This window comes from Spermophilus citellus (genome assembly GCF_964194105.1).
Source record: "Spermophilus citellus genome assembly, chromosome: X".
Classification (NCBI taxonomy): Eukaryota; Metazoa; Chordata; class Mammalia; order Rodentia; family Sciuridae; genus Spermophilus; species Spermophilus citellus.
This window is the reverse complement of record NC_138190.1, coordinates 14,503,233-14,517,904: the sequence shown is the minus strand read 5'-3', so window position 1 is coordinate 14,517,904 and position 14,672 is coordinate 14,503,233. Positions and strand designations below refer to the sequence as shown.

Sequence of the window (14,672 nt, the reverse complement as noted above, 5' to 3'; positions counted from 1 at the left end):
TGATGAAATATATGCACTGGAAAACTTTCTATAAAACTGCATATATTAGTAAGCAGTGTCATTACTATGACTAGTAGCATCAGGGTCTTTAAAAGTAGCAGTGACAATGATGTAGCAAAATTCTTACTAGGAAACAGTGTCAATTTTCTACTTATTTGCAAAAAAAAGTAGCAGTCAATAATCAATACTGATCTAGAAATAGTAAATATACTTTGATTATCTAATTTTTAAATTTAAAAATTGAATAGTTAGCATAAGCACATGGTATCAGTTAACACTGGCAAAATACATGCTTTCTCTGGCCCCCAGCTATCCTCTTTTCCTCTCTGGAGGCAGCCACAGTTGTCTGTTTTGTGTGGTTCTATATTACCCATTGAGTCAGGCACACAAATCACCTAAATACTAGCATACATTCCTATGCTTTTTGACCTAGCAATATGTCTCAGTCATTGTCCTTATTGGAACGTACACAGTGGCCTCATTCCTGGAGAGAGTTACATGGAATGGATTTATGGTCTCTTATAACCAGGCCCCTACTTCTCAGAGTTACATTCTTTTAGTCTTCTGCTAATTTAAGCAGTGCCATAACAGTTAATCTTGTACATATGCCATTTTGCACATGTGCAAATATATTTGTAGTTTAAATTCCTAGAAGTGAAAATACTACTCAAAAGGCATAGGCATTTGGGGCTGGGGTTGTGGTACAGCAGTAGAGTGCTTGCCTAGCACGTGTGAGGCACTGGGTTCGAGCCACAGAACCATAAATAAATAAATAGATAAATAAATAATAAAGAAAAGAAAAGAAAAAGGCATAGGCATTTATTTATTTGGTACCAGGGTTTGAACCTAGGGGTACTTTACACTGAGCCATATCCCCAGCCCTTTTTAGTTTAAAACAGATCTTACTGAGCTGCTTAGGGTCCTACTAAGTTGCTGAGACTGGCTTTGAACTTGCGATCCTCTTGCCTCAGCCTCCTGAACCACTGGAATTACAGGTGTGTGCCACCATACCCAGAGTATTTAATGTTTTCTGTCATTCATTGGCTCTTAAAAATATTTATTTTTTAGTTGTAGTTGGACACAATACCTTTATTCTATTTATTTTTATGTGGTGCTGAGGATCGAACCCAGGCCTCGCACATGCTAGGCAAGTGCTCTATCGCTTAGCCACAACCTCAGCCCTCATTGGCTCTTTTTGTGTGTGTGTTTAATCTGGAAGGTGTGTCAGTGTCAACTTGTCTTCTCTCTGAGAGTGTAGAAACATTCTTTCGTGTTTTCTTCTAGTGCTTTTAAGTTAAATTTTAAAACGAGTACATTTATTTTGAATGTCTAATATTCTCATTCAAATAAAGAAAAAAGTATGCTTGTTTTGAAAAGTGAATTTTCTTATTGTTACCACCTTATCCCCACCACTTTTAAGCCAGATCTGCATCTTCTGAGATGAGGAGTTGAGGGCGATCCAGGGAATCCCAGTGTATTTTTGTAGGGATGACACAGACCTTTATGTTATCACAGTTTTGGACTGCATTGGATACCCCCTCCCCCAATCCGTAGATAGTTGTTGTGCCTGTAACACTCCACATCATTGACCATTCACTTGACAGATATTTATTAAGTGACCTCTAATGCATGTCCAAATACTTGGTTGATATTGACACCTTTTGAAGCAGTGGTAATATCTAGATGTTTAGCAGGGCATGGGCAAGCAAAAAGGCTGACTGTCTCTTAGGTAATTCCATTGTAACTCAGGAAGCAATGGTATCTCTTTGTGATTTGAGATTAACTCTTCTTATCTATGTCCAGTATCCAGCACTTGTGTTCTTGGCAGCATTCTTTCATCCCCTCCCTGTAGGTCAAGAGATTGTTGATCTCATTCTCATGTTCTTGTTATTTCCCTGCTCATGTCATCAGTGATTTTGGGGAGATAATACTACAAGTATATCATGGTGCAAATATGCAGTTGAAGGTTATATGAAATATGATAATAGGTATCCTCTTACATTAATTTTTTTTCTTAGCTTTGGGCTGAAAATGTCATTGGTATATTTATAATTAGATGTCAAAGCATTTTCTTGTAAGTAACAGCTTATTTGTAAATATGAAAAAGCCATTGTGGTGTGAGACATCAGTGTGGTTTCACTATGTAATTTTTAGGGGAAATAATGAAATATTTCAAGCATATAACAAAAACCAGTGTGTGCACTATCTTGCTTTATCTTGCCATATTTACTTTATATATGCATGTATGTATGAATGTACATATTCATATATTTGTATATATTCCCCTTTATAATTTTCTCTGATGAAGTGGGTGCCTTTTGTGGTTTGATAGCATGGGTATTTTATTGCAGTAATCACACACACACACACACACACACACACACACACACAAACACACGTACTTTAATTTTTTTTTAGTTGTAGATGGACACAATGTCTTTATTTTTATGTGGTCCTGAGGATGGAACCCAGTGTCTCACATGTGCCAGGTGAGTGCTCTACCACAGAGCCACAATCCTAGCCCTATGTATTTTTTTAGGAAACAGAATCTTTCAGATTCAGCTGAAGTTCCCCTTGTACTATTGCTCTCTCTCACAGTCCTTGCTGTCTTTCCCCATGTGTTCTGAGACAGACTAGCCTTTCCTGAAATGAGTCGAAGGCTGGGAAAGCAGGTTCTGTGTGCCATGAACACATGCAGAGTGGGGCTGCTTTTCCAACTTGCCTTTGGTATAGTGGGGAGGAAGATAGGTATGTGAGGGAGCAGTGAGCTATTTCTAGGGTTCCATATCCACTCAAAATTCTCTTCATTGGTAGATTTGTTGTAAAGATTAATTTTTAGAGATTTTTCTTTTATCTCCAGCCAGTGGTAATTTTGCAAAATGGTTTTCCCTGAACTATTGCAGGGGGCACAGCTGTGATCCTGCAGCCATATCTGGCTCAAATGGAAGCTTTCCCTTCAGAAAGGAATGGACCAGAATTGAAAGGACGAATGATACCTGTTTTTCCCACCCTGCTTCTAGCATGAGCCCTGGGGGCCCTGCTCAGACCTCATCCACCCCTCCTTCCTTAGGGAAGTCCCAGGACCAGCATTCTGGGCAGGTCATGGTGGCGCCGAGCTCCCCCTGGTGTCTGACACCAGCTTGCTCCTTGTGCATGTACTGTTGGTGGCAGGAGAGAAGGAAATATTTGCAAGATAGGAAATAGGTAGCTGGGGTGAAGAGCAAGGATCCATTCAGCTGATTGTGTAAATGAGATGAGATATCCCTTGGCTCACCCACTCGATAGGCTGCATCTGGCACATTACAAATATCCGTTCCCTTAATGTTGATCCCAGAAAGCTTCCCATCACCTGAGATGAACAGTAAAACATCCAAGCACTCACTTTTCATGTTTCTGATCTTCTGGGGCAAAATATTAGCACATTTTGATTTAAATGTGCTAATATTTTAACTGTCTTCTACTAGTTTAAGCATTTATGTTGTTCTTTTAAATTGAAATAGCCTATAGTAAAGTGTAGAGGTCTTGGAAGTACAGTTCAATGAATTTTTCAGTATGTGTACACCTGTATAACCATTGCCCAGACCAAATTATAGAACATTTTCATCTTCCCAGCAGGCTCCTTTCTACCCCTCCTCGTCAGTGCCTTCCCAAAGGTAACTGCTGTTGTGAGATCTCTCACCAGTGATTAATTTTGCCTGTTGCTGAACTTCATATAAATGAAATTGTACAGTATGTAATCTTTTGTGTTTGGTTTCTTTCACTCAAAATTATCACTGTGAATTTCCTCTGTTACATGTAGTTATTTTTTATTGCACTTGCTATTTTAAAATGACAGTAAAAATATATTGTACAGTACTCTCCAATTCTATTTGATCCTGAAGACATCTCTGTGATGGCCCATTTAGCATTTGGGGTCTTTTACAGATGACAAAAAGGGTCACTTAGATGCTTTAAGTTTTACCCCCAAGGTCACACCCCTAGTAAATGATGATACCATGGCTAGTACTGGTTTTCTGACTCAGAGCATCATTCTCTCCATTCATCATGAATCCTGTGCCTTAACCTGTGTCATCATTGGTGAAAAATGAGAAGAGAGAGGGGACCATCAAATTGGACTTTTGTTGGTGTTTTGCCATGCAGTATTTTGGTTGGAGACTGACCACCTAATTCAAAGAAGAGCCAAGCTAGTCAAAGCCCCAGCCCCTGGGGAGATGGAATGTATGAGGGAGGGGTATGTTCATGTCTGGGGAGGAGAATGACCTTGGCTCAGCAGCCAGCCACTTCCAGGCAACTTTGCTTATTGGAAAGCAGACTACCTTAGTTTAGCTGCCAGTCACATACAGATCACATGTTGGCCATTGAGGTTGCTGTTTGCAGGTGTGTGTCATGGAAAAAAATTTCACCAGTGGCCCTGTTGGGGCTGTTTGGCCTTTGAATATGGGTGAACCCTTTTGGCTTTATTCAGTATTATGCCTTTGGGAAGTAGGAATGTTGTCAGGAGTTCTTTTCCTCGTCTCAGTGGCCCTTGAACATATATCAAGCATCATTGCAGCACTGATCTCTTGTTGAGGACCTTAGTCTTATTGTCCATGCCATATTTCCATTGTTAAAGCATCAGATTTGAAGTAAAGAGAAGCTGCTGAGTTTCTTTTGCCATGTAAAAAGGTTTGCTGACATCCTCGCTCATCTGTATTGTCTTTAAGCAACTGAAATCATTGCCAGTGTGTATAGAAAACAAAATGTCTGCAGGCATTCATGTGTGAATTCCAATAAACTCCCAGGGCCCACAATTCTGACAGAGTATAGCCTCTGCTACTGGGATAGTAGCACTTGAATTCTTTACAAATGGGCTTAGTAGTCAGAAAGCTACTTAGGAACACCCAACCCTTGGAAATCTAGAGTCCTAGAAACTTGGATCGGAACCTCGGAGAGCTCCAGGTATGGCAACTATAGGCAGGCAGGCGTTGCTCTAATGCCAAGTCCACCCTCCTCTGCAGGAAGGAGGTGTTTTATGTGGATAATAAGGGATCTCACAGATTTGGACCTCAATAGTCTTGTGCTCGTGTGTAAAGTGGTACACTGCATCCTTTAAACATGGAGGAAAGCTATGGTTGCCACTGGAGCCGCTGGTAGAGTGACTTCAGGTGACATTGTCTCTTCTCAGGGAGGTGAGATGTAGGAGAGCTCTTCTTTGAAGGCCCAGAGTTTGGTCCCAAGCCTGGCTCTGCCCCTAACTAGTTTTGTGGCCTTGTCTGCACTTGTGTCTTCTTTGACTGCCTCTCACTACTCTTGTGTATAAAAATATATGGCTGGCAAAACCAGATTTTTTTCCCTGATAAAGTTATTGGAAGGAACAAGTGAAAAATATCTATAAAAGCACTTCAATTTAAATAAACCTTTGCCAGTGTAAGGCCATATCATTGTTAACATCATCACCCATTTTCAAAGTACACAGATAGGAGCCTTTGGCATCAGAATTCTGTGAACATTAAGGTATTGGGCCAACTTGTATTTGCATGATAATTGGTACCATGGGGCAGCATGCATGCCAGATATTTTTAGCCAGAAGCAGACACAGGGACTTGTGGCTTACTGTGATTTGATAAGTTTTTGAATGAAAAAACTTGGCCTGGGTCTTCTGGAAGCAAGTATGATTTCATTAGGTAGATGATAGGAGCAGACATTTGTTTTAGGAGTGTCCCTTGTGGCAATGAAGAGGCTGAACTGGGAGGGGAGAGACTGAAGGTGGGGAGGTATTATCATAATCCAGGCAGGACTCAGAGAAGCTTGGTTATGAGATAAGGTCAAAAGTTGGACAGATTAGGCTTCAGTTCTGGCTCCTACTTGTTTCCTTAACACTCTGTGTCTTGGTTTTATGTCTCTGTGAGTAGGACTATTGTGTGGATGAAAAATTGCTATCCAGGTAAAGCTCTTAGAGCAGATATACATTCAGATGTTAGATACCATTTATGTGAGTTTTTTCTTTTGTGTGTGTGAACATAAAACAAAATTTGCCATTTTAGCAAATTTTAGTGTTTAGTTAGTGGGACTGATTACATTTACAATGTTGCACAACTCTCACCACTAATTCCAAAACTTTTTCATCACTCCAGGCATATACCCTGTAGACATTAAACACAAACTCCCCATTCCCCTCCCACCACTCCTAGGTAATCTCTAATCTACTTTCTGTCTGTATGAATTTGCTTATTCTAGATCTAGATATTTCATGTAAGTGGAATTATGTATAATATTTGTGCATTTGTGTCTGGTTTACTTCACATGTTTTCTAGGCTCATCCAAGTTGTGGCATGTATCAGAACTTTATTTCTTTTGAGGTTGAATAATATTCCATTGTATAGATATACCACATCTTGGTTACTTGTTCATGGACACATGGCTCACTTTTATCTTTTCAATGTTGTGAATAATGCTACAGTAAACATAGGCATACAAGCATCTGTCTGAGTTCCTGCTTTCAATTCTTTTGAGAACCTCCCTAGGACTAGAATTGCGGGTCATATGGTAGTTCTATGTTTAACTTTTTGAGGAACTGTATACTGTTTTCCATAGGGCCTGTACTGTTTTACATTCCCCGCAGCATTGTATAAGGGTTCTGTTTTCTCCACATCCTCATCAATATTTTCCATTTTTAAAAATTCTAGCTGTCCTATCGGGTTTGAAGGGATATCTCATTATGTGTTCCAATACCTTTATTTTGTTTATTTAGTTTTTTATCTCATTGTGTGTTTCAGTACCTTTATTTTGTTTATTTAGGTTTTTTTTTTTAATGTGGTTCTGGGGATCGAACCCAGTGCCTCACGCATGCAGGCCAGCATTCTACTACTGAGCCACAACCTCGCCCTCATTGTGGTTTTGATTTTCATTTCTCTAATGACTAATGATGTTGAACAACTTGTTATGTGCTTGTTGGCCATTTGTATATTTTCTTTGGAGAAATGTTTATTTAAGTCTCTTGCTTGGTAGTTATATTTTTAAGGCCATAGAGGAAGAATAGAGAGAAATAGAGATTAAGGAAGTAGATAAAGCCAGACTGGGTGACTGATTATATAGGGGGGTTAAGCTGACTTTTCCAGCCTGGTAAATTGGTGGATGATAGGGTGTTAAACAAGACAGGTCCCTTCCCCCGCCCCCTGGGAAGGGGTAGTTGGAGAAAGGTGTTGTCTTTGGGTGTCCAGGTGTCTGAGGGAGGAGCCTGCACCGTTCACTACCGCATCCATATACTTGATTGGTTTTTCTTAAAAAGAAAAATGTGAGGGAGGGGAGTTGGAGTTGGAGCTCAGTGGTAGAGTGCTTGCCTAGCATGTGTGAGACACTGGGTTCGATTCTCGGCACCGCACATAAGTAAATAAAATAAAGGTCTGTTAACACCTAAAAAAAAAAATTCAAAAAAAGAGAAAAATGTGGGACATATTTTAAGTTTTGTCTCCTCCCTCATTCTATCCAAGAAACAACTTAAGAAATTCAGGTTCTGGGGCTGTAGCTCAGTGGGCTGAGGTTGTAGCTCGGTGGTAGAGCTCTTGCCAGGCATGTGTGAGGCACTGGGTTTGATCCTCAGTACTGCATTAAAGAAAAAAAGTATCGTGCCCATCTACAACTAAAAACAATATTAAAAAAAAAAGAAATTCACTTAGCGTTGGGCCTCTGTTTGGCAGATGTAAATAATCACTGGGAAAATGAAGGAATCTGTGTTTTATGGCCAGCCTTCTGCTGCTGGAGCTCAGCCCTACCTGCTCTTGATTGGATCAGTTCTTCCCAGCCAGCTGCTCATGGTATACTGCGTTGACACACTGGACAATGAGCATTCCTGAGAACCATGGCTTTTGGGGCTTTATCTAGTCGCTCTCCCAGTCTTACAACCTCTGTCCTTCCTCACCTTTCCCCAGCTTTGTGCCATTAGTTAAGTAAACACTGAGCGTGTCACCCCTGACCCACTGAATTTCTTGGAATCACCACTTGACAAAATTGTCTGTTGTGTTACTGATATCACATTGCATCAAGGTGGGGAAATTTGTGTGCACACAGTCATAGGCCACATTGTGATGGAGAGTGAGATTTGAGCAACTGTTTTTCCCCCAAAGAAGTTCTAGAGCCATAGCTGACCAGCAGCCATCATGTGGCTCAGGTGGGCAATGTTTGCTGATTGTCCCCTGATACCATCTGCCTGTGAGGCTGCAGGAACCCCCAGCAACCACTGTTCTAGCAGGTGCTGGAGGCTGCTGATGTGGGTGTCCGTGTATATACATACATGAGCATATAGCTTTATTCAGTATGCAGAGATACCAGTGGAGGCCTAGGACAGAGCCCTGCCTACTTAGGGCTCTGGATGCAAGCTGAAGCTCTCAACCCACAAAACACCACCAGCCTCACTTGCTGGTTTCCGGTGGGGCCCTGGGGAGACAGGAAGAGAGGGCGAGGCTGTTGTGAAAAGCTAGCAGTTGGGGAATTGGATATGGTAACTAACTCACTTCCTAGTGTGTAGGAAGCCTAGTGGCAATGTTTTGATAAGCAGTTGTTTTCTTTCTACTTCTATCCTCTGCTCAGGCCTAATCATGGCCCCTTATATAATTCATGATTTTCTTGCTCATTCCATGGAGAGAACCCTTACCCAGTTCTTAACCCTGCTCTTTCTAAAGCACACATCCCTTATCTGTGAGTCCTTCCTGCCATTCAGTCAGGCTAGCTCCTAAGTTTTCATGCTTTCCCCCTAAGTTAGTGTGATCGTGGGTTCAGACAAGCCCTTTGGGAAAAATTCCTGTGAATAGACTTGCACTTTGTGAGTTACCATGATTTTGGGTTATGAATGCTTTGTTGCAGAATTATGTAAGTTATTAAAGTAATTTGAAATAAAGATTGAGTATCCCTTATCAACTCGTTTGGGGTTAGTAGTGTTTTGAATTTAGGATCTAAAATTTTTTTTTGGAATATTTGTATTTATGTAATGCCATATCTTGGTGATGCACCAAAGTCTAAGCACAGAATTCATATACACATAACTTAAAGGTAATTTTATGCAGTGTTTTTAGTGCTTCTGCATTTTGAGTATGACCCATCATTGGAAGTCAGGTGTAGAATTTTCACTTGTGATTGTCATGTCTACTCGAAAGTTTTAGAATGGAGCAATTTGGACTTGGGATTTTTGGATTAGAGATGCTCAACCGATAATTATATCAGCCACCAGATTTTAAAAATGCAGATCTTAATGAAACTTTGATAAGCATCCACCGAGACTGGGCAAACTTCTTCTCGAAAACGTCAGATATGTTAGATTTTGGTCTCTGTTGCAACTACTCAACTCTGCCGTTATTGCACTAAACTAGCCATACAAAATATGCATGAATGTGGTCGTGTTCCAATGAAATTTTATTTACAAAATAGGGTGGTGGGCTGCTGAACCTTGGCTGAGAATGATAGTCCTTATTTTAGTCTGTCATCCTTATTTTTGTCTTTGTCAGAAGCTGAAAAGCCAGAGGAACTTGATGGCTGTAAACGAATTTAAATAATCTTTTGGGTTTAGTATAATTGTGAGCACAATGGTGTTTTGGGAATACAGTTCTCTAAGCCCTGGTTGAGAAGAATAGAAATCAGAAAGCTTTTAAAGGGGTGAATCTGTTTATCCAAAACTTATCATTGTTCAGTAAGTAGAACAAACTGTCATTGAAAGCTCTTTAGTGGCTTTTATATCTCAGTCATTCTCTTGATGGTCACATGAAATGACCACATGGAATGGTCACCTCACCATGCCGAGCATTATTCCACTTAATAGGATTAGGTCTGATTTGGCATTACTATAGTTCAGTTTCCAGAAAGATGAAGCTTAATACAGTCAAAGAGGCACCCTAAAATTTCAAACTACAATCTTGTTTTCTCCTCATCTATCCTCACAGGAAATAAAGAAAGATATGAAGAAAGACCCTCTCTCCAACAAAGCTCCGGAAAAGCCCATGCACGATGTGTCCAGTGGAAACTCTTTGCTGTCTTCTGAAACAATTTTAAGAACCAATAAGCGAGGTATGGTAAAGGAGAAAGAGCCCCCTTCCCTGTGCACAAACAAAACCTGGAGACTTCTGGGTGAACTGTGTCAAATTTTGCATTGCTGAAAAATTGAACTTTTTCCCTTTTGGTTTTAGGTATAAATCTTGGACACTCATATATGGGTAGTAACTAGTAGCTATAATAAAGGCAACTAATACAAATGCTTTTTTGACAGTCAGGAAGTTGACAGAATTTGTAAATGATGATTGTTTTTTTTCCTTAGGGTTTTAGCTTCTGCTTTCACATCTATTTTTATGGATGCAAGGCGAATTTAGAGAATGGTAATGTGCAGGCTGAGCTGTGTGTGTCTTGACAATGCTCTTCTTTTAATTTAAGGCAAATGCTATCAGGGTCTTTCTCTAACTGCTGAGCTCCCAAACACCTGGTCTGCCTCTCTGGGATTATGAGGCAGAATGTATGAAGATATGGCTAATATATCCATTTACACAGAAACCTTTAACAATCTTGATAACTTTAAGTATCAGCCTGTTGTTTTCTCCCACATCTTCCCCTGGTAATAAGTGTTTGAAACAATGCAAGAGAGACTATAAGACTGCAGAAATGGCCCTACTCAATTCTGTACTGTGGACACACTAGATTTTCTCCCATGTTTCCTGACCTTGGACCAGCCAGTGCATACACAGATTGGAGCTGAGCTCAGTGTGCCCATAGTAGGTCAGCATTCAGCTGCCAACTTTTCCCAGGCTTATTACTTCCTTAAAGGGAAACAGAGAGCTGTTCAATAGCAGGAGCAGGAAATGTACTAGCAAAGGGGTCCATTAACAAGAAAAAAGAAGGCAAGTTTACATAACTATGGGGAAGAACAGCTAATCTTTCATAAAATTTAGACAGTATAAGAATTTGTCCAATAAACTGCCCATTGATCATAGCACTGGAAACATTAGCTTTGTGTCTGTCTTCCTTCCTGTCTTTTCCTCTGCCCCCCTCCAGCTGCCCTGGGTTACATTTCCTTTTTTGAATTATTTAGATGAAATATTGGCTGGAGGCCCACGTTGGTTAGCAGCTATAGGATTTTCTTTCTTTTCCTTTTCTCTTCTTTTTTAAAAACCCCATCCTACTAAAGTTGGGGCGGGAGGCTTCCCATTTTAAGAACTTAACATACATTGCTGTAAAACTAGTTTTCCCTCAAAGTGCTTCCTGCAGCCTTTCAAATAAGTTCCCAAAGGCCTGAGACTCATTGGATTTGAGAGCTAGACTTCAGTGAGGCTCCTTCCTGCATTGCCAAACCTCCCTGGCTGCTCTGAGCTGTCCCCTTCCTCTGGCTCTTCTCAGGTCAGTGGGCCCAGCATTCACATGCACAGTGACCAGTAGCAAGGCCTCTCCAGCCAACCCTGTTTTTGTAAAGTCAATAAGAGATTTAAAGTAATTAATTAATTTCACAAGAGAGGAATTAATTAAGGTAAGGAATGAAGGTAATTATCTGGATGAGTTCAGTAAAATTACCTGAGAACTTTAAATCAACGAAGGAATAGAATTTTTCAGATAATTGTTTCTTTATAACTGAAAATCTGACCTTTGAGTTTCCCTAATGGAATTTTTTATTCACCAGAAAAAATGAAATTCAATGGGATGGCTTACTCCATTTACATTCCTTTTTTAAAGTCTTCTACTTTAAACCTGAAGCTGAATTAAGACAAACCTTTTATCTACTCTTAGGCCTTTTAATACTAAATATGCCAGTGGCTGTGAGACCTGAACACACGGAGGTGTTCTGTAAATATGAAGCCTATAACAACCCATCTTCATTCTGTCCCAGGCTTCACGCTGACCTTCTGGGTCACCTGGGCCAAACATAAATTCCCAGCTGAAGGGAAGCATTGTGTACCAGGACTGTAGGCCCTTCCCCACCCCATCAAGACTAACAGTATTCTACTACTCCTTATAATAAACAGCGGGAGGGGGGAGATTGATTGGTCTTGTCAGACCAGATAAATAGTTCATTGTATTGAATTCAAAAGCTACATTTTTTCCCACCCAAAATCAATGAAAAAACACTTTTTTCCCCCTTAAAAAAGGATCAGAGACTAAATCTGTGGGGTGATTCTAGTTCCTGGTAAACACTTCATCCAAATAATTTTTAAAGCTTTATGAGTTAAATGAGTGACGTTTACCCTCTCCCCTTTATTTGTCCCTAGAAACCTTATAAATGTTTTGGTCTATTAGCATTCTTATAACTGTTAGGGAGGGAAATTGTTCTCAGGGTTTATTAGCCTGTTTTGATTCATTAATGTGGGACATATCTTAGAGTATTTGAGTCCCTTATCATTTGGCTTTGGACCCTGTGAGAATTTAATGAATAAACATAATTTCTTTTCCTTCAGTTTTATCGAGATGGCTCTTCTTTATACAAGTCTTGTCATTTGATACAGACTTGGAACTGGCTTAATAAAGAACGAGTGACATCTATTTCTACCCTGACTCTGAAAAGGAACCACTTCACTGGGGCTGGGATTTGAGAGTGACTTGGCCGAAGAAGTTTGCCCAATTGTGTTCAGCTGTTTTTACATTTTGTGACATGCTTCACTTTGCGGCAATTGCAAACAGGTTGTGGTACCTCAGGGTCTGGGATGAGCTCACCCTCCCCAGACACCTGCAGAAGGCTAGGACCACAGAAACATTAGTTGGGGGGATGACTAGTTTCAGTTTTCAGTTCAGATTACTAGAGTTGATTTAGGCAAGTACTGGAATGTCCACAGGCTTTTCATTTGAGAAAAAAATGTGACTGAAATTGAGAGGGAAAGCAGGTCCTCCCAGATGGCTTGGCAGTCATCAGCTATACATTCAGGGCGTTAGAACCCCAGGGGCACTTGTGCCTATTCCCACCTGTGGTCACACCGGAGGATCTTCCTGTTTGAAACAAACAAGCCTTTCCCAAGGAATAAGAAGTCATTTTTCATGTCAACTTGCAGCATGGATATTTTATATCTTAAAGTTGTCCCAGATTCCAGTACGTTGATGAATTGTAGACAGAAAATGTGAAAAATCTCCTCAGAGCCAAGTGCCATTCTCATGAACCAGACAGAAAAGAGTTGTCTGTTTTCTTCTGAGAATGACTTAATTCTTTTGTTTCTTCTGTCATTAAACCCATGTAGGAGAATGATGGGCTCCCAAATTGGAACATTGATATGTAGAGAAATTTTTTTAAAGTCTTCAAACCATGTGTTTAGAAGCAAAATTGAATAAGATGAAGTTGTGAAAGTAATTAACAAATATCCTAAATATGTTCTTGAAAATGAGTAGTGGATTTTGTCCATTTGAATATAGATTCTTTTCTGCTTGAATTAAAAACCAATTAAAAAATTAGTTGGTTTTGTCCTTAGAAGAATTTCCTGATCAACTTTATCCATGTGATAGATTACATCCTGGATACTTAACCAATCTGAAGACCAGGGTTCTAGTTTGCATTGTTAACAGGCCATGTGGGGAAGATGCATCTCTGCCTCTCTCTGACCCCTTCCTGCTACCTGTGATTTTGGACATTGTTCCTTCCTTTGGTGGATACCAATGAATATTCCATAGCATGTGCTTACTGCCTGTCAACTATGTGCCTGGCCCTGTGCCTGGTTCTGGGTCAGATACAAAGACTAGAAAAAGAGCAGCCAATTCTGCCTGAAAACACTTCCAGTCTGTGTGTCACATGGGAAATGTTGAGAAAGTGCTGCACATTTCTTATACCTTTTTTTTATGGCACGGTGGGGGTATGTCTCTTATTTACTTCTGTCATTCTGAATGTGAAGCCATTCCGTGGATTTCTGGTTGGCTTTATATGTCCTTGTTTCTATTTCCAGTTTATCATGAATTCAGTGTTTGGTAAGTCTCTATTGTATTTTGCACATTTATTATTCTTTGCTATTACTATTACTATTGTTATGCTCTTCTGATATAAAATGTATTTTATAATCATCTTTTTAAGTCGCTCTGCTACTTTGGCATCTGCCTTCTAAAAGATAAACGCTTTTACCCATCTTTATTTAAGGTTTGTTATGCATTTGCATTTTACTGCCCCTTCCAGAGATTAATGCTGAGAGATCTGACAGTTTAAAAGATGTTATTTGTAATAGGTCTAGCCCTGATGCTCTGAGGTGAGATCGTCTGTCTCACATGAGATTCAAGTTAAGATGGGGGAGGGTTGCTCTCTGAACTGGTATGTGGGTCTGACTTTGATTGTAGAACATTGCTCTACGGGTTCATTTCTAATATGTTTAGTCCTTCCAACAGATTTGATTCCAAAATCTTCCTAACAGAGGGACCAACAGCTGCTCTGCCTCTGGTGACACACTGTTGCTTTAAAAGTTAGCACAGAAGTCCTTCAGAATACATTTTGGATGTTGGTGGGTGATACATACATGCCCTTCACATTAACATGGGCCGTGTGTTTGCCACACAAAATGGCTCTCCACTTGAGTCTGCTGCCTATAGCTATTAGGAGAATTTAACTTAATGTGTATCCTTTTCCTCATAGTGTCAGCACTAGTCATTCAGTCCTTAAACAGATCCCACCACGTGACTTCTTGCCCCTTTGTTCTGAAGGGGGAATGTGCTTTTCAAACTTTCTTAAGTATCTACTTGGCTGCCTGGGTAGTATTCCCCAAGTG

The 14,672-nt window shown here is 40.1% G+C and overlaps 1 protein-coding gene across 5 annotated transcripts in view; it reads left to right on the top strand.

Moving 5' to 3' along the window:
• SH3KBP1 (SH3 domain containing kinase binding protein 1) overlaps window positions 1-14,672 on the top strand; it is a 334,352-nt gene that overhangs the window by 122,240 nt on the left and 197,440 nt on the right. For all 5 annotated transcript variants that reach the window (XM_081277303.1, XM_081277300.1, XM_081277301.1 and 2 more), the window contains one exon: window positions 9,909-10,032. In XM_081277303.1, coding sequence (XP_081133429.1) covers window positions 9,909-10,032 — 124 coding nt within the window. The remainder of the gene's footprint in view (window positions 1-9,908; window positions 10,033-14,672) is intronic.